The sequence below is a fragment of the Staurois parvus genome, unplaced genomic scaffold (assembly GCF_062004578.1).
Source record: "Staurois parvus isolate SC_StPar_1 unplaced genomic scaffold, SC_StPar_1.0 ptg000441l, whole genome shotgun sequence".
NCBI lineage: Eukaryota > Metazoa > Chordata > Amphibia > Anura > Ranidae > Staurois > Staurois parvus.
Window position 1 is genome coordinate 1482610 of NW_028318237.1, and position 19386 is coordinate 1501995.

A 19386-nucleotide genomic window follows, 5' to 3' on the forward strand; every position below is an offset into this window, starting at 1 on the left:
AGAGACAGCGACATATATTCAAAGGTGAAGGAAATCACCCCCCTCCTCTAGGTCACATTTGTCTCTGCCCCCTACCCACCTCTAGAACAGCCCCCTTTAGAGAACAGGGAACCACATATAATTTAGGGGGCTAGACAAGTAATTTGTATGGAATTTGTTAATAAAAAGCAATGTAAAATGAGAGATGGCCCAATCCAGTAAAGAAACATCCCCATATATTGAGCAAACAGACATCCCCATATATTCAAAGAGATGGCCCAATCCAGCAAAAAGACAGTCCCACATTTTCAGCAAACAGACATCCCGATAAGTTCAGCAAAGAGATGACCCAATCCAGTAAAGAGACAGCCCCACATATTCAGCAAAGAGACAGCTCCATATATTCAACATGGAGACAGCTCCATATATTCAGTATAGAGACAACCTAATCCAGAGACAGCCCCATATATTCAAAGGTGAAGGAACTCGCCCCCCTCCTCTAGGTCATTCTTGTCTCCGCCCCCGACCCACTCCTAGAACCACCCCCTTTAGAGTACAGTGAATCATGTACTGTATAAATTGGGGAGGCTATACAAGTACTTTGTATGGAATGTGTTAATAAAAAAGCAATGCAGTACAATGAAGGGATGGCCTAATCCAGAAAAGAGACACTCCATAGATTCAGCAAACAGACATCCCCATATATTCAAAAAGACATCCCAATCCAGGCAAATAGACATCCCAATCCAGGCAAATAGACATCTCAATCCAGACAAAGAGACATCCCCATCCAGGCAAAGAGACATCCCCATCCAGGCAAAGAGACATATCCATACAGCAAAGAGACATATCCATCCAAAGAGAGTCACAGCATGGGCCTATTTCCAGCAACATTCTCAATCAATTTACCAAAAATTGTCAGCTACAGCCAGTAAGCCAATTAGGAGATGAGGGGGCGGGGATGGACACATAGGAGAACATGCCGGGGATGGACACATAGGAGAACATGCCGGGGATGGACACGTATGATAACATGCCGGGGATGGACACGTAGGAGAACATGCCGGGGATGGACACATAGGAGAACATGCCGGGGATGGACACATAGGAGAACATGCCGGGGATGGACACATAGGAGAACATGCCGGGGATGGACACATAGGAGAACATGCCGGGGATGGACACGTATGATAACATGCCGGGGATGGACACGTAGGAGAACATGCCGGGGATGGACACGTAGGAGAACACGCCGGGGATGGACACGTAGGAGAACACGCCGGGGATGGACACGTAGGAGAACACGCCGGGAATGGACACGTAGGAGAACACGCCGGGAATGGACACGTAGGATAACACGCCGGGGATGGACACGTAGGATAACACGCCGGGGATGGACACGTAGGATAACACGCCGGGGATGGACACGTAGGATAACACGCCGGGGATGGACACGTAGGATAACACGCCGGGGATGGACACGTAGGATAACACGCCGGGGATGGACACGTAGGATAACACGCCGGGGATGGACACGTAGGATAACACGCCGGGGATAGAGACATAGGATAACATGCCGGGGATGGACACATAGGATAACACGCTGGGGATGGACACATAGGGTAACATGCCGGGGATGGACACATAGGGTAACATGCCGGGGATGGACACATAGGATAACATGCCGGGGATGGACACGTAGGATAACATGCTGGGGATGGACACGTAGGATAACATGCCGGGGATGGACACGTAGGATAACATGCCGGGGATGGACACATAGGATAACACGCCGGGGATGGACACATAGGATAACACGCCGGGGATGGACACGCAGGATAACACGCCGGGGATGGACACACAGGATAACATGCCGGGGGAGTTTACTGGCTGTAGAAAAAAAAACGTCAAAAGCCAAAAACAGCCGCTGTAAAAACATCCCGTGTGCATGAGGACTAAAGCTGACCGTTCAATCTGAGCAATCACATTTACATCTACCATCATACATGTAGTGCAAGGGTCTGTCTGATTTTTTGGGTAGGTCTTCACAGTTATGGTAAAGGAGACTGCACAGAGGATGTCCAATCAGATTGTACCTTGTGAAGCCGTCTCTTTCTAACCTCATGACAGAACAATTAAATCTGATTGGTTGCTGCATATCTGAGCAATAGGCGCTGCTATTGGTCTTTGTGGACGGCAATGGTCAAGACTGCTGAAAATGAAACAGACCTGTGAAAAGACTTTGAAATAAATTTTATTCTTTACAAACAAGCAAAAAAAAAAGAAAAAAAAAAAGTTTCTTACCGATAATCCTTGAGGTAATATATGAGATATCCAGCTCTCCTTTCGTATAACTAAAAAAATAAAAGACAATGTGAGAAAATTCCAAAAACTCTGGGAAAGAAACTAGTTGGTCCTGTACTGGGGAAAGATAAAGTAACCTTCCATACATCAAACTAAGGCCGGCCATACATGGGTTGAAATTCGACCGATTTTTCGTCTGGACCTAAGAATAATCGGCCGATTTTCGCTCTGTTAGTGGGTCAATGAGCACCGGCCGATTTTCGTGGTTCCTCCCCTTTTCGGTGATCGGGCGTGTTGGAAAATTTGTGAAAAACAAACGATTTTCGACTCAATGATGGTCAAATTGTACGATCGTTTTTCCGAAAAGAATATGCGTATGAGCCGTGACCTGGAAGGAACAGAAGTTTCGCCTGTTATATGGGGTGAACTTTATGACTCAGTCGGCCGATTTTTGAAATCATTGATGGTGCCATCGGACCGAGCGAATGACGTTTTCGAATTTCGGATGAAAAATCGTTCGGAATTTGAACCATGTATGGCCTGCATAAGAGTGGAAATGTGCTCACTTTGGAGAGATTTCCCCCAAGAGCCCCCCACATCTTGGCAGGGTGTTGCAGGGACGCATTTGCTTTAAGGCACATTTTTTGCTTTTTCTTGCGTTATAGCAATCCATTACAAAAAATCGTCTGGCGATGTCCCGCAACGTCCCAAAGAACGCACCATGTGCCGCTTTTGGCAATGCACCACCATGTAGCAAAAACGGGCGGATCTGCGTTCTACATTTCTACACCAGGATTTCCATAACTGTGTCATCTCTGAGCTGCTCAGCAAGTAGATGGGGAACAGGGGCGGACTGACCATTCGGACACTCGGGAACTGCCCGAGGGCCCAGGGTCAGTAGGGGGCCCCATGAGATGCCTCTGGTACCTTTCATAGGCTTTTTTGGAAGTGGTTTGAGTGTGGGCGAGGACACAGGGGGCCCCATGATCCCCTATTGTCCGGGGGGCCCCATGAGTTGTCAGTCCGCCCCTGATGGGGAACCTACAGGGCTGCGGTTAGAAACCACGAGGCCCCATACAGCCATTGTTGAAATATGGACGGCGCCACTGGATGTATACACAAAAACAAGGAAGGAGAAAAAAAACAAAAAAGAAGAAGAGCAGCTATCTAGTCCTTGAAAACCAAGGCGATTGGAAGATGATTGATCGATTAGAACAGCGCTCTTCACCAAATTAATCTCTATTGATACAAACGGAATACAATCAGCATCAATATTAGTAAAAAAAAGAAAAAAAACTTTAGTCAAATCCCATCCATATAAAAATGGTGACAAATAAATGAATACATTGTGTAAAATCTGAAAATAAATCAAATAAATCGTGCATGTATGAAAGTGAACAAGCGACTATATAAAATCAATATTAGTAAAATCATAAATAAATCAGTGTCCAAAAAATGTCTATAAAAAAATATATGTATATCTTCACATAAATTCTTCTGATTAACCATTAGCCAGCCTGACAGGGCCCCTCCCCCTCCTCAAAAAAAAACAAAAAAACAAAAAATAACACGCAGTTTACTATTATTATTATTATACAGTATTTATATAGTGCCAATAGTTCGCTCAGCGCTGTACATTACAATGGGAGACAATACATGAGACAGTACAATAACAATACAATACACGAGGGGTTAGAAGGCCCTGCTCCTTGGAGCTTACAATCTAGGAGGGAGGGGAAAGTGGTACAGGAGGAAATAGCTGTGGGGGATTGAGTGGTGGGAAGAGCGGAGGAGATCAGCAATTAGGTGAGGGCGGGGTAGGCTTCTCTGAAGAGATGGGCTTTCAGGGTGCGCCTAAAGGTGAGGAGGGTAGGTGACAGTCTGATGGATTGGGGTAATGAGTTCCAGAGGATGGGAGAAGCCCTGAAGAAGTCCTGGAGACGGGCATGGGAGGAGGAGACCAGGGAACTGGAGAGTAGGAGGTCTTGTGAGGAGCGGAGAGTGCGTTTTGGGTGGTAGATGGATATCAGGTCGGTGATGTAGTTTGGGTCAGTGTTATGAACAGCTTTGTATGTCAATGTTAATTCATAACTGAAGCATACATATATGCTTCAGTTATGAATGAACACAGTGAGGGATCAGTAATAAGCACACAGATCAGGGTTGCGCTCATCCTTTGACTTTCCAGATCTGCATGTTTATTCTGAGCCAGCATCTGAAAACCAGTGAAGCCAGGCACTTGGCATTTTCAGTAGAAGATCAGCAATGGCAGCTTTCATATTTTTCTCAGTTCAACTTTCCATTCATTTCTGATAATTATTTAAAAAAAAAAAATAATGATGATAATTGAAAATGACTATTTGCAGTATCTCCTCCCCTCCCACGCAGCGACTGGGGACACAAAAATAACTGAAAGAAATATTTATTAAAAAGGACTCAGCTCCACTTCGACCCTTTATCAGCCAGTATGAGCCGCCCTTTAAAAGTTCACAAAACCGGAGGATTGGCTGATCGGGGCATTGGGAGCCCCTCCCAGTGACTGGCAGCTGTCGGTCACAGTGCCGGGGGTGCCGAGTGAGCGCGCTCCCACCACAGAACCAGCTGTAGGTATATAAACATACCTCTCACCATGTTGAGATGAGAACTAGGGACACCTATTAGCAAAAGTAAGTAGGCATAGGACACACCCCCTGCCACGCCCCCTTAAAGGGGAGTTTTTACCAAAAAAAGATTAGTTAAACCCACAAGTGCTTTTTTTTTACCACTACTATTCCTTTTTACTGGTTTTTGACAGTTACAAATGCAGAAACTTATAACTTGGATGAAAGGTTTAGCACTGGAAAACACTTTTTGAAAATAAAAAGTGCATTTTATATACAACTATAGAGATCAGACCAAAATGAGGGACAAATGAGGAGGAATGAGGGACAGAGGGACTTGGTTCCATATCAGGGACAGTCCCTCGAAATCAGGGACAGTCCCTCGAACTCAGGGACAGTCCCTCGAACTCAGGGACAGTCCCTCGAACTCAGGGACAGTCCCTCGAACTCAGGCACAGTTGGGAGCTATGATATATGTGGCAGCATGGTGTCAAATCCCACAGCGGTGCTGCCAAATAAATGCATACATCCAGCAAGAAGGGGTTCATATTCAGGGTAGAAATGAGGTTTTACACTCACCTGGCAACTGACTGCATTACTTTAGTAGACGTGTCCTTCAGAGTGTCCTTCAGGTTGTCCTTCAAGTTGCTGAAGAGGCGCCCAGCTCCTCCTTTGACCATGTCCAGGAGGCCCCCTCCATAATTGGCCTCCATGTCCGGGGAAGAGGCGCCTGCAAGATCAGAAAGAGATTTCATTATTCCAATGTATCTAACGAGACCTTGACCAGAATTCCACCAGGAGGTAAGTGTAAGCATTTGTCTGTGCCTATACCTCAACTCACTCCAACAAGGTTGTCTCTACTGTTTAGATCGGGGGTGAATCAATTAGGGAGCCTCTAGTGTGGCCCCCAGGGGCTGCACATAATATAATGTAATGTAATGCTACAGGAGATGGTCAGAGACTGAAGACATATGACAGGAGATGGTCAGAGACTGCGGACATATGACAGGAGATGGTCAGAGACTGCAGAAATATGACAGGTGATGGTCAGAGACTGGAGACATATGACAGGTGATGGTCAGAGACTGGAGAAATATGACATGTGATGGTCAGAGACTGGAGACATATGACAGGTGATGGTCAGAGACTGGAGAAATATGACAGGTGATGGTCAGAGACTGGAGACATATGACAGGTGATGGTCAGAGACTGGAGACATATGACAGGTGATGGTCAGAGACTGCAGACATATGACAGGTGATGGTCAGAGACTGCAGACATATGACAGGTGATGGTCAGAGACTGCAGACATATGACAGGTGATGGTCAGAGACTGCAGACATATGACAGGTGATGGTCAGAGACTGCAGACATATGACAGGTGATGGTCAGAGACTGCAGACATATGACAGGTGATGGTAAGAGACTGCAGATCTGCAACAGGAGACAGTCAGAGATTGCAGATGTGAGATGGGAGATGGTCAGAGACTGCAGGCATGAAGCAGGAGGTGGTTAGATACTGAAGACATAGAACAAAAGATGGTCAGAGAGTGCAAACATGGAACAGGAGATGGTCAGAGACTGCAGACATGGAACAGGAGATGGTCAGAGACTGCAGACATGGAACAGGAGATGGTCAGAGACTGCAGACATGGAACAGGAGATGGTCAGAGACTGCAGCAGGAGATAGTTAGAGACTGAAGACATGGAACAGGAGATGGGCAGAGACTGCAGATGTGCAATAGGAGATGGGCAGAGACTGCTCATATATAGCAGGAGACAGTAAGACATGGCAGACGTGAGATGGTCAGAGACTGCAGGCATTAAGCGTGAGATGGTCAGAGACTGCAGGCATGAAGCGTGAGATGGTCAGAGACTGCAGGCATGAAGCAGGAGATGGTCAGAGACTGAAGACATGGAACAGGAGATGGTCAGAGACTGCAGACATGGAACAGGAGATGGTCAGAGACTGCAGATATGGAACAGGAGATGGTCAGAGACTGCAGACATGGAACAGGAGATGGATAGAGATTAAAGACATGGAACAGGAGATGGTCAGAGACTGCAGACGAGCAACACCTGGGGACATGTTTTAGAAAACCATTCTAGACTGATGACACGTTACATGAGACTGCTGGGGATCACCATTAATACAGCCCCTTTGCAAAAAATTCTTCCATAATTGTGCTCCCTACAGCCTCCTTACTTATTACAAATTGATTTTTCTTGCTACATTATAAGATCAGAGGGAAAAAAAGAAACAAGAAAAAAAGGAAATTAAAATAGTGTAAAAGCAATTGACCAAACCGACGACCTACTAAATCCCCCATCACATCACTGCGAAGCTTTTTTTCTTTTTGTACTTATTTGTACATTTGTTGCACAACAGCATAGGGCAGTCGATTCACTTGAATATGCTGCCCTGAGTGTGACAAACACATGAACGTGACTCCTGCACCTTTTTTTTTTTTGCAGACAGCCTCATGTGTTTGTTGCGTGGCTACTACCTACAACTGCAATGTGCGATGATCGAGCACCAAAACATAGCCTCTTCATGGCCCCTGAGGGCCACACAGTAAATGCCAAAGGACTGCATTAGATACCCCCCTTTCCAGCCATTGTATGTTCAAAATGTATATTCGATATAACATTTCATTGGAAGGAGCTGAACTGCAACATTGGCTGACCTTTCTTGTGGCCGGATTCTAATAGTAACACACAGAGCGGTTGGCAGTGAGCAGCACAGCCGGGATTGTGATCCGTAGTACAGGATGACCTCTCCGTGCCTCTACCTAACACAATAGACATTGTAATTGGTAAACCTTCCATTCTGCTCCTCCATTCATGACACAAGGCAGGACACTTCTGCCAAAGACAACATATGGTCACCCTGCCTCTTCCTCAACCTCACATCATCCCTGGAAATGTTCTCAGGGTCATCCTACCAAGAATACAAAGCTGTGAGCAGGACACGTATTACTACATATATGAGGGCTATACTGAAGGTAATGAAAAAGTAAACATAACTTTTTTTATTAACTTACATACAGTAGGCTGAAACAAAATGTCATGTGTTGGTAGAGGAACTCTTCGTCTATAGCAACTCTTCCTCTATACCACCACCAACAACTCTTCCTCTACACCACCAACAACTCTTCCTCTACACCACCAACAACTCTTCCTCTACACCACCAACAACTCTTCCTCTACACCACCAACAACTCTTCCTCTACACCACCAATAACTCTTCCTTCACACCACCAACAACTCTTCCTCTACCACCACCAACAACTCTTCCTTCACACCACCAATAACTCTTCCTCTACACCACCAACAACTCTTCCTCTACACCACCAATAACTCTTCCTTCACACCACCAACAACTCTTCCTCTACACCACCAACAACTCTTCCTCTACACCACCAACAACTCTTCCTCTACACCACCAACAACTCTTCCTTCACACCACCAACAACTCTTCCTCTACACCAACAACTCTTCCTCTACACCACCAACAACTCTTCCTCTACACCTTGGAGTTCTTGGTGAAGGAGGGGTGCAGGTTGTCCAACATCCACATGAGGCTACAGAATGTTTATGGAGATGACAACATCTAGAGCAATGTTTTGTCATTGGAGACTCTTGTCATTGGTGTCATCTCCGTAACCATTCTGTAGCCTTCTGTGGATGTTGGCCAGCCTGCATCCCTCCTACATCAAGAACTGGAGGCTAAGACCCCCGTCATATATCTCAGGAGACTGAAACCCCCGTCATATATCTCAGGAGGCGGCAACTCCCATTATATTCCCAGGAGGATGAGCCCCGCATCATCAATCCCAGGAGGAGGCTTTGATCCCCGTCATATGGCCCAAGGGGATGTGACCCCCATCCTATGTCCCAGGAAGCTGTGACCCCATCATATATCACAGGAGGATGCGACCTCCGTCATATATCCTTGGAGGCTGTGACCCCATCACATGTCCCAGGAAGCTGTGACCCCATCATATATTCCAAGAGGCTGTGATCCCATCACATGTCCCAGGAAGCTGTGACCTCGTCTTATATCGTGGGAGGAGGCTGCAGCCCACCATTATACATTCCAGGAGGCTTCAACCCCCTCATATATCCCAGGAAGCTGTGACCCCCCATCAAATATCCCAAAAGGCTGTGACACCCATCACATATCACAGGAGGCTGAAATCTCAATCATATGTCCCAAGAGGCTGGAACCCCCATCATATATCCCAGGAGGGTGAGACCCCCCGTCATATATCCCAGGAGGCTAAGACCCTCCCCCGTCATATATCCCAGGAGGCTAAGACCCCCACGTCACATATCCCAGGAGGCTGTGCCCCCCCCCCATCAAATATCCCAAAAAGCTGCGACACCTATCACATATCACAGGAGGCTGCAACCTCAATCATATTCCCAGGAGGCTGTGACCCTGTCATATGTCCCAAGAGGCTGTGACCCCCCCATCATATGTCCCAGGAAGCTTTGACCCTGTCATATATCCCAGGAGGAAGCTGTGACCCCATCATATATCCCAGCAGGAGACTGAGACACCCATCATTAATCCCAGGAGGCTGCAGCCCACCATTATACATTCCAGGAGGCTGCAACTCACTTCATATCCCAGGAAGCTGTGACCCCCCCATCATATATCCCAGGAGGCTAAGACCCCCCCCCCCGTCATATATCCCAGGAGGCTGAGACCCCCCCCCCCCCTGTCATATATCCCAGGAGGCTGAGACCCCCCCCCCCCCCGTCATATATCCTAAAAGGCTGTGGCACCCATCACATATCACAGGAGGCTGAGACCCCCATCATATATCCCAGGAGGCTAAGACCCCCCCGTCATATATCTTAGGAGGCTTAGACCCCCCCCCATCATATATCCCATGAGACTAAGACCCCTGTCATATATCCCAGGAGGCTAAGACACCCCCCCCCATCATATATCCCAGGAGGCTTAGATCCACATCATATATCCCAGGAGGCTTAGATCCCCGTCAGTAATCCCAGGAGGCTGAGAATCCTGTCATATATATATATATCTCAGGGGCTGCAACTCCCGTCATATACCCCAAGAGGCTGTGACCCCCGGCATATATTTCCTGGAGGCTGAGACCCCCGGCATATATTTCCTGGAGGCTGAGACCCCCGGCATATATTTCCTGGAGGCTGAGACCCCCGGCATATATTTCCTGGAGGCTGAGACCCCCGGCATATATTTCCTGGAGGCTGAGACCCCCGGCATATATTTCCTGGAGGCTGGACACAACTAAACTCTACACAGTATAACAACCAAAAAGATAAAAACTGGATATACTTTAAACGGTAACTTTTCGATTGTAAGTTCTCCGGAGCAGTGCCCTTTGAACCCCGTTGTATTCATTGTATAGTAACCGTCCGGTCTCCTCTCTCTATGAATCCTCTACAATATTCTGGGTTGCTGCACTCTATAGAGATTAGTTGGGTCCGTATCATTCTTCAGTAATATGTCCAATTCCCCCAACGTGCGTCCACCACGCCAGACCCCGACAATTACAATAAACTGGACGTCACGTTCCCATTACCCTTTCATACGCACCGCGCTAATTCACAGAGCTTTCCAAACCAGACGCAAACTATCGAAACGCATACCGCAAGCTGACGGAACCACCGGAGCACGGCGTGGAATTTGGTGGATTTATGTGGAAAAAAACATTTCCTACTATAATCGGCGACGTTCTGATGAGCAATGCAGATCTAATGTAACCTAATCAAATTTCCATAAAAGACCCGCCGAATGACACGCACGTCTCCCGGCCAGCTCGACCCCGGCGTGCCGCATCCATCATTGTTTGGAAACAAGAAGACCGAGGAAAACAATTCCACTTCTCTTGTCTGAAGGATGCAAATGCAGAACAAGACAAAGACGCTGTTTGAAAGTCGGCTAGAGGACGTTGTACCACATCGCGCTCGTCTCGGGAAATGCACCGAGTGTTTTGGAGCCGATGCTTAGAGCGGCATTAAAATCCCAAACCAAAAAAAAAAGGTTGTTTCAGCTTACCCATCATTAAATGTGGTGGCTGCATTAGTTTTCTTCTTTTTTTTTTTAAGGCCTGTCCCCCCTCTGTTTTCACCTGGTGATCTGGACAGTAACACACCTCCTGTATTAGAGCGCCCCCACTCTGGATGAAGGAGCACAGAGGGTACCTTTACCTTAGGTTCACATCTATGTGGGTGGTGCCGCTGCGGATCCGCACGAAAATCCGTGCAGCCGCACCACCCGCACAGAGAAATGCGGACCCATGGCTCTAATGGCACGCCGCCCGCACTGGAAAACGCAACCGTACCGGGAACCGAGGTTCCCATGCGGGCTGCGTTTCCCAAAGAAGTGCAGGGACTTCTTTCCCTGCGTGTCACGGGCACGGGAGTCCATTCAAATGAATGGGCTCTCGTGCCCGTGCAGAACGCAGCCTGCACGGCCGCATAGATGTGAACCGGGGGTGAGACAACAGCATTGTCAGTATGGGGGGAGGGGAGTGTTAAATGCACTAGCAGATTTAGATACACTAACAAATTGAAGCCAAACTCCAGCCAAACATGCGCATTATTGCAGTGGTCAGCATGGCCATGGTATGAATGACACCCTGGTGTACTTTTCCAATGGAGGTGGTGTACCTTTCCGATGAGGCAATGTACACTGTGCATCCCAGTGCAGTGCACTGTCAAAAAAAAAAAAAAGTGCAGCTATGATTTCCGAACCGCTGAAATTAGAATCATCTTGAATGGGCTACCTAATGCAGCGCAGGTTGTAGTGCATAAAACGTGTACTTTTAACACATTGTGCGTCGATGGTGATGTGCGAACCCAGCTCTACCATCCATCGAAGATAACCCTATCAACAGGGTGACAACGGTGCTGTGCAATTTCACTGCAGATTGAACAGAGTTGTCACCTGTTAGAGGAATTGGAAAAATAACAGATCTATAAGCAGGATCAACATTGCTGAAGGCGCAATCAAAACTGCTGTGTTATTGCGGTGGCATATACTGGATGTCGTTTTTCAGTAGTTTTACTCTAATATCATATAATGGAAACATAAAAAATAATCCAACCATAGATAAAAAAAAACATTAGTGTAAATTTACCAAACCTGGAGCACTCCGGTGCAGCTATACATGGTAGCCAATCAGCTTCTAGCTTCAGCTTGTTCGATTAAAGTGATACTAAACCCACAACAGTACAAGTATATGCACTAAAACATGCTTGTAATATTCACTGTGGAACCTAAGGGGTTAATCCTCTGTATTGTGTAAAAAAGGCTGTTTGATTCTGTTCTCTCTGATCCTCCCCTTCTTCTACTGTCCTCAATCCATCTGCTGATAGTACAGAGCTCTAGGACTCACTCTGCACATCCTCAGTTTGGTGTGTATTTCTAGAGAGTTGCTTTTTTTTTCTTGGGAGAGTGCATGTAATCAGCACAGGGCCAGTCGGCACTGTCCAGACAGAGCGTCAGGGGTCATGCAGCCTCATAGGACAATCAGAGCAGAATGAAAACTCCTACTATAAGCTTTAACCAGTGCTCTGCTGGACACTGATAGAAGTCACAAGACTGCCATATACTGCTGATGAGAAAAGGTATTTAGCAGTTTATATTTACTACAATAATTGCATTTCCATGTTGTGTGTACTGTGGGAGACCAGATATAGTGAATGCAGGGTCCGGGGAGACCAGATATAGTGAATGCAGGGTCCAGGGAGAGCGGATATAGTGAATGCAGAGTCAGGGGGGACCAGATATATTGAATGCAGAGTCAGGGGGGACCGGATATAGTGAATGCAGGGTCCGGGGACACCAAATATAGTGAATGCAGGGTCCGGAGACACCAAATATAGTGAATGCAGGGTCCGGGGAGACCAAATATAGTGAATGCAGGGTCCGGGGAGACCAAATATAGTGAATGCAGGGTCTGGGGAGACCAAATATAGTGAATGCAGGGTCCGGGGAGACCAAATATAGTGAATGCAGGGTCCAGGGAGACCAAATATAGTGAATGCAGGGTCCGGGGAGACCAAATATAGTGAATGCAGGGTCCGGGGAGACCAAATATAGTGAATGCAGGGTCTGGGGATACCAAATATATTGAATGCAGGGTCCGGGGAGATCAGATATAGTGAATGCAGGGTCCAGGGAGATCAGATATAGTGAATGCAGGGTCCAGGGAGATCAGATATAGTGAATGCAGGGTCCAGAGAGATCAGATATAGTGAATGCAGGGTCCGGGGAGAGCGGATATAGTGAATGCAGGGTCTGGGGAGATCAAATATAGTGAATGCAGGGTCTGGGGAGATCAAATATAGTGAATGCAGGGTCCAGGGAGACCAGATATAGTGAATGTACGGTCCGGGGAGACCAGATATAGTGAATGCAGGGTCCAGGGAGATCGGATATAGTGATTGCAGGGTCCGGGGAGAGCAGATATAGTGAATGCGGGGTCCTGGGAGAGCAGATATAGTGAATGCAGGGTCCAGGGAGATCGGATATAGTGATTGCAGGGTCCGGGGAGACCAGATATAGTGAATGCAGAGTCCTGGGAGACCAGATATAGTGAATGCAGAGTCCTGGGAGACCAGATATAGTGAATGCAGAGTCCTGGGAGACCAGATATAGTGAATGTGGGGTCCGGGGAGACCAGATATAGTGAATGCAGGGTCCGGGGAGACCAGATATAGTGAATGCAGAGTCCTGGGAGACCAGATATAGTGAATGCGGGGTCTGGGGAGACCGGATATAGTGAGAGCAGGGTCCGGGGAGACCAGATATAGTGAATGCAGGGTCCGGGGAGACCAGATATAGTGAATGCAGGGTCCTGGGAGAGCAGATATAGTGAATGCGGGGTCCGGGGAGACCAGATATAGTGAATGCAGGGTCCGGGGAAACAAGATATACTGAATGCAGGGTCCGGGGAAACAAGATATACTGAATGCAGGGTTTTGGTTTAGTAACACTTTAAGCTTTGACAATAAAACCTATTGCTGATTAGTTTCAATGCACAGCTGCACCAGATTTTATACTCTCCAGTTTTAGTAAATAACCCCCATTGCCTGTTAAGATCTGTGGCACATGGACAGCTTGGCCCGCTTCACGTTGGCTGACCCAAATTGAGGCCTATACACAGTCCGCCTACACAGCACCCATGTTGCTTAGTAATAATTGCCTGCTCAACAACATACCCACACAAGTGTGGGCAACAGCTTAAAAATAACCCAGAGACCCGTGCGTTTAGCGAGCACGCAGAGCTTTTAGCTGGGCTGGCCGCAGAATCACAGATGTTAATTCCAAAACATCCACATATCTCCCATCCCGGGCACACAACTAACAACGCCATCAATCAAATCACGGCTGCAATAAAAATGAAATTAGCCACAAAAATGTAAAATCTTCTCAGCTGAGCGCTCACATTCATCTCAGAGCTGCATAGAAACATGCAACGCAACCTTTCTGCATTTGGACAGCATCGCATCGATTGGCTGTCATTCTCCGAAACCACTCCCATTGCGGCTACTCCATACCTGTCTGTGTTACGAACCAATCAAAAGCATGTGGTCTAAATGAGAAACACACAGACGGACAAAAGGATAATACAGGTATAAAGTGGAACTCTAGATAAAATCAAAACTGTCATTTAAAATGCAGTCTATCAACAGAATTAAAGTGATACTAAAAGGTAAAATTACCGGCCCTTAGTCTAGGCCAGGGGTAGGCAACATGAGAGCCGCAGGACTACAAGTTCCATCATGCCTCTGCAAGTCATAGCTGTAACTGTCAGTTTTGTAATCTTTGCAATGCCTCATGGGAAATGTAGTTCCACAACAGCTAGAGAGCCACAGGTTGCCTACCACTGGTCTAGGCTCACACCTAAGCACTTTGCAGAAACGCTCTACAGTTCATTTCACATGATTTCTTATGGGACACATTCACATCTCCGCATTTTCACCCGCTGCGTTTTTTGGACGCTGGGACTTTTTTAAAACACAAAACGTTGCATTTTGGTCCAATAGACTTCAATGAAGACACTGCAGAAATGCATATAGTTTTTTTATGCGTTTTCCATTTTAATCTGCCCAGCAACAAGCTGTCAAAAGAAAAAAAAAAGCAAAACGTATGTGCAAAAAATGCAAAATGCATTGAAGTCTATTGGACCAAAATGTAACGTTTTGTGTTTTAAAAAAGTCCCTGACCCTCTCCAAAAAACGCAGCGGGTGAAAATGCGGAGATGTGAACGTGTCCCATAGGAACTCATGTTAAATGGACTGTACTGCATTTCTGCAAAATGCAAAACGCTCCGCAAAAAGCACTGCAGAAACGGATAAAATGCAAACTGCATAGGTGTGAACTGGCCCTAAGGACATGCTGGTAGGTTAAAGGACTCCTGTCTATATTGGCCCCTAATATGTTTGTGAATGTATAGAAGATCGGGACCTTAGATTGTAAGCTTCTCAAGGGCAGGGAGATTTACTAAAACTGTTCAGTTCAGAATCTGGTTTGCCACGTTTTTCAGCATTAGAGCGTTTTTACAGCTAAAAATCTCATCATACTAGACGAGAAACACACTAGTCCTGGGTTTTTTTCCAGCCACAAAAACATCCCTGGCAAAAAAACGTTGATTCCAGCCTGTGTGTGCACAGACACATAGGATAACACGCCAGGGATGGACACATAGGATAACACGCCGGGGATGGACACATAGGATAACACGCCAGGGATGGACACATAGGATAACACGCCGGGGATGGACACATAGGATAACATGTCGGGGATGGACACGTAGGATAACATGCCGGGGATGGACACACAGGATAACACGCCAGGGATGGACACACGTAGGATAACATGCCGGGGATGGACACGTAGGATAACATGCCGGGGATGGACACACAGGATAACACGCCAGGGATGGACACACGTAGGATAACATGCCGGGGATGGACACATAGGATAACACGCCGGGGATGGACACGTAGGATAACACGCCGGGGATGGACACGTAGGATAACACGCCGGGGATGGACACGTAGGATAACACGCCGGGGATGGACACACAGGATAACACGCCGGGGATGGACACACAGGATAACACGCCGGGGATGGACACACAGGATAACACGCCAGGGATGGACACATAGGATAACACGCCAGGGATGGACACATAGGATAACACGCCGGGGATGGACACATAGGATAACATGCCGGGGATGGACACATAGGATAACATGTCGGGGATGGACACGTAGGATAACATGCCGGGGATGGACACACAGGATAACACGCCAGGGATGGACACACGTAGGATAACATGCCGGGGATGGACACGTAGGATAACATGCCGGGGATGGACACACAGGATAACACGCCAGGGATGGACACACGTAGGATAACATGCCGGGGATGGACACATAGGATAACACGCCGGGGATGGACACGTAGGATAACACGCCGGGGATGGACACACAGGATAACACGCCGGGGATGGACACGTAGGATAACACGCCGGGGATGGACACACAGGATAACATGCCGGGGATGGACACACAGGATAACACGCCGGGGATGGACACACAGGATAACACGCCGGGGATGGACACGTAGGATAACACGCCGGGGATGGACACGTAGGATAACACGCCGGGGATGGACACGTAGGATAACACGCCGGGGATGGACACGTAGGATAACACGCCGGGGATGGACACGTAGGATAACACGCCGGGGATGGACACGTAGGATAACACGCCGGGGATAGACACGTAGGATAACACGCCGGGGATGGACACGTAGGATAACACGCCGGGGATGGACACGTAGGATAACACGCCGGGGATGGACACACAGGATAACACGCCGGGGATGGACACACAGGATAACACGCCGGGGATGGACACACAGGATAACACGCCGGGGATGGACACGTAGGATAACACGCCGGGGATGGACACGTAGGATAACACGCCGGGGATGGACACATAGGATAACACGCTGGGGATGGACCCGTAGGATAACACGCCGGGGATGGACACGTAGGATAACACGCCGGGGATGGACACGTAGGATAACACGCCGGGGATGGACACATAGGATAACATGCCGGGGATGGACACATAGGATAACATGCTGGGCGGTTTACTGGCTGTAGAAAAAAACGCCAAAAGCCAAAAACAACCGCTGTAAAAATGTCCCGTGTGCAGGAGGACTACAACCTGGAAGCTGATTGGCTCACATGCACAGCTGCACCCGATTTTCGCTCTCCAGTTTTAGTAAATCTCCCCCATAGTATGGTATAAAGATAAAGGACGCATTATCCCCGATACAAAGTATCCATTACATCTGATGCAGCGTATTTATAAACATGTATGTCCAGTCCTCTGCTACATGTACTGACAAACCCCGCACATGGTTTCCATGGTGTATACATTGTACAATCCCCTCCCATGCAGCACACAGAGACTATTAGAACATACATATCACACTTGCAGAGCCCATCCTCCTCCTTAGCATGCACTGCATTACACGCCATAAATGTAAAGAACAAGAAGCATCATCCATGAGCTGTCCATGGTACTGCAGCGTGACATGGGATCTATGCGACTCTATAGAACAGGGGTAGGCAACCTCAAAGTGTTACCAAACCCACAACAGTAACATCAGTCTGTAGATGGAGTAAAGCATGCTTGTTATACTCACTGTGGAACCTAAGGGGTTAATCCTCTGCATTGTGTAAAAAAGACTGTTTGATCCTGTCTTCTCTGATCCTCCTCTTCTTCTACTGTCCCCATTCCATCTGATAATAGTACAGAGCTCTAGGACTCACTCTGCACATGCTCAGTGGAACCTAAGGGGTTAATCCTCTGCACTGTGTAAATAAAAAGCTATTTGATCCTGTCTTCTCTGATCCTCCCCTTCTTTTACTGTCCCTAATCCATCTGCTGATAGTACAGAGCCTTCAGGGCAAGCTGCATGTGCTCAGTTTGGTGTCTACTGTTACTGATCATGAGCCATGTAAACTCTCTGATGTTCTCCCTACCCTGATTCCTGCTATCATGCTGGTAGATAAACTGGTCCCTGCGTGTTAAAGTGTTACTAAACCCAGGACCCTGTATTCACTACATCTAGTCTCCCCGGACCCCGCATTCACTATATCCGGTCTCCCCGGACCCTGTATTCACTACATCTAGTCTCCCCGGACCCCGCATTCACTATATCCGGTCTCCCCGGACCCCGCATTCACTATATCCAGTCTCCCCGGACCCCACATTCACTATATCCGCTCTCCCCGGACCCCGCATTCACTATATCCGGTCTCCCCGGACCCTGCATTCACTATATCCAGTCTCCCCGGACCCCGCATTCACTATATCCAGTCTCCCCGGACCCCACATTCACTATATCCGGTCTCCCCGGACCCCGCATTCACTATATCCGGTCTCCCCGGACCCTGTATTCACTACATCTAGTCTCCCCGGACCCCGCATTCACTATATCCGGTCTCCCCGGACCCCGCATTCACTATATCCAGTCTCCCCGGACCCCACATTCACTATATCCGCTCTCCCCGGACCCCGCATTCACTATATCCGGTCTCCCCGGACCCTGCATTCACTATATCCAGTCTCCCCGGACCCCGCATTCACTATATCCAGTCTCCCCGGACCCCACATTCACTATATCTGGTCTCCCCAGACCCCGCATTCACTATATCCGGTCTCCCCGGACCCCGCATTCACTATATCTGGTCTCCCCGGACCCTGCATTCACTATATCCGGTCTCCCCAGACCCCGCATTCACTATATCCGGTCTCCCCGGACCCCGCATTCACTATATCTGGTCTCCCCGGACCATGCATTCACTATATCCGGTCTCCCCGGACCCCGCATTCACTATATCCGGTCTCCTCAGACCCCGCATTCACTATATCCGGTCTCCCCGGACCCCGCATTCACTATATCTGGTCTCCCCGGACCCCGCATTCACTATATCCGCTCTCCCCGGACCCTGAATTCACTATATCTGGTCTCTCCTGACCCTGCATTCACTATATCCGCTCTCCCCGGACCCTGCATTCACTATATCTGCTCTCCCCGGACCCCGCATTCACTATATCCGGTCTCCCCGGACCCCGCATTCACTATATCCGGTCTCCCCGGACCCCGCATTCACTATATCCGGTCTCCCCGGACCCCGCATTCACTATATCCGGTCTCCTCGGACCCCGCATTCACTATATCTGGTCTCCCCGGACCCCGCATTCACTATATCCACTCTCCCCGGACCCTGCATTCACTATATCCGCTCTCCGCGGACCCTGCATTCACTATATCCGCTCTCCCCGGACCCTGCATTCACTATATCTGGTCTCCCCGGACCCTGCATTCACTATATCTGCTCTCCCTGGACTCTGCATTCACTATATCCAGTCTCCATGGACCCTGCATTCACTATATCCGGTCTCCCAC

The 19386-nt window shown here is 48.1% G+C and overlaps 1 protein-coding gene across 6 annotated transcripts in view; it reads right to left on the bottom strand.

The window, feature by feature from the left end:
* DNAJC6 (DnaJ heat shock protein family (Hsp40) member C6) overlaps positions 1–19386 on the bottom strand; it is a 139168-nt gene that overhangs the window by 80957 nt on the left and 38825 nt on the right. For all 6 annotated transcript variants that reach the window (XM_089687958.1, XM_089687959.1, XM_089687956.1 and 3 more), the window contains 2 exons: positions 5463–5613; positions 2284–2333 (listed from right to left, as the gene is read on the bottom strand). In XM_089687958.1, the coding sequence (XP_089544084.1) occupies positions 2284–2333; positions 5463–5613 (201 nt within the window). The remainder of the gene's footprint in view (positions 1–2283; positions 2334–5462; positions 5614–19386) is intronic.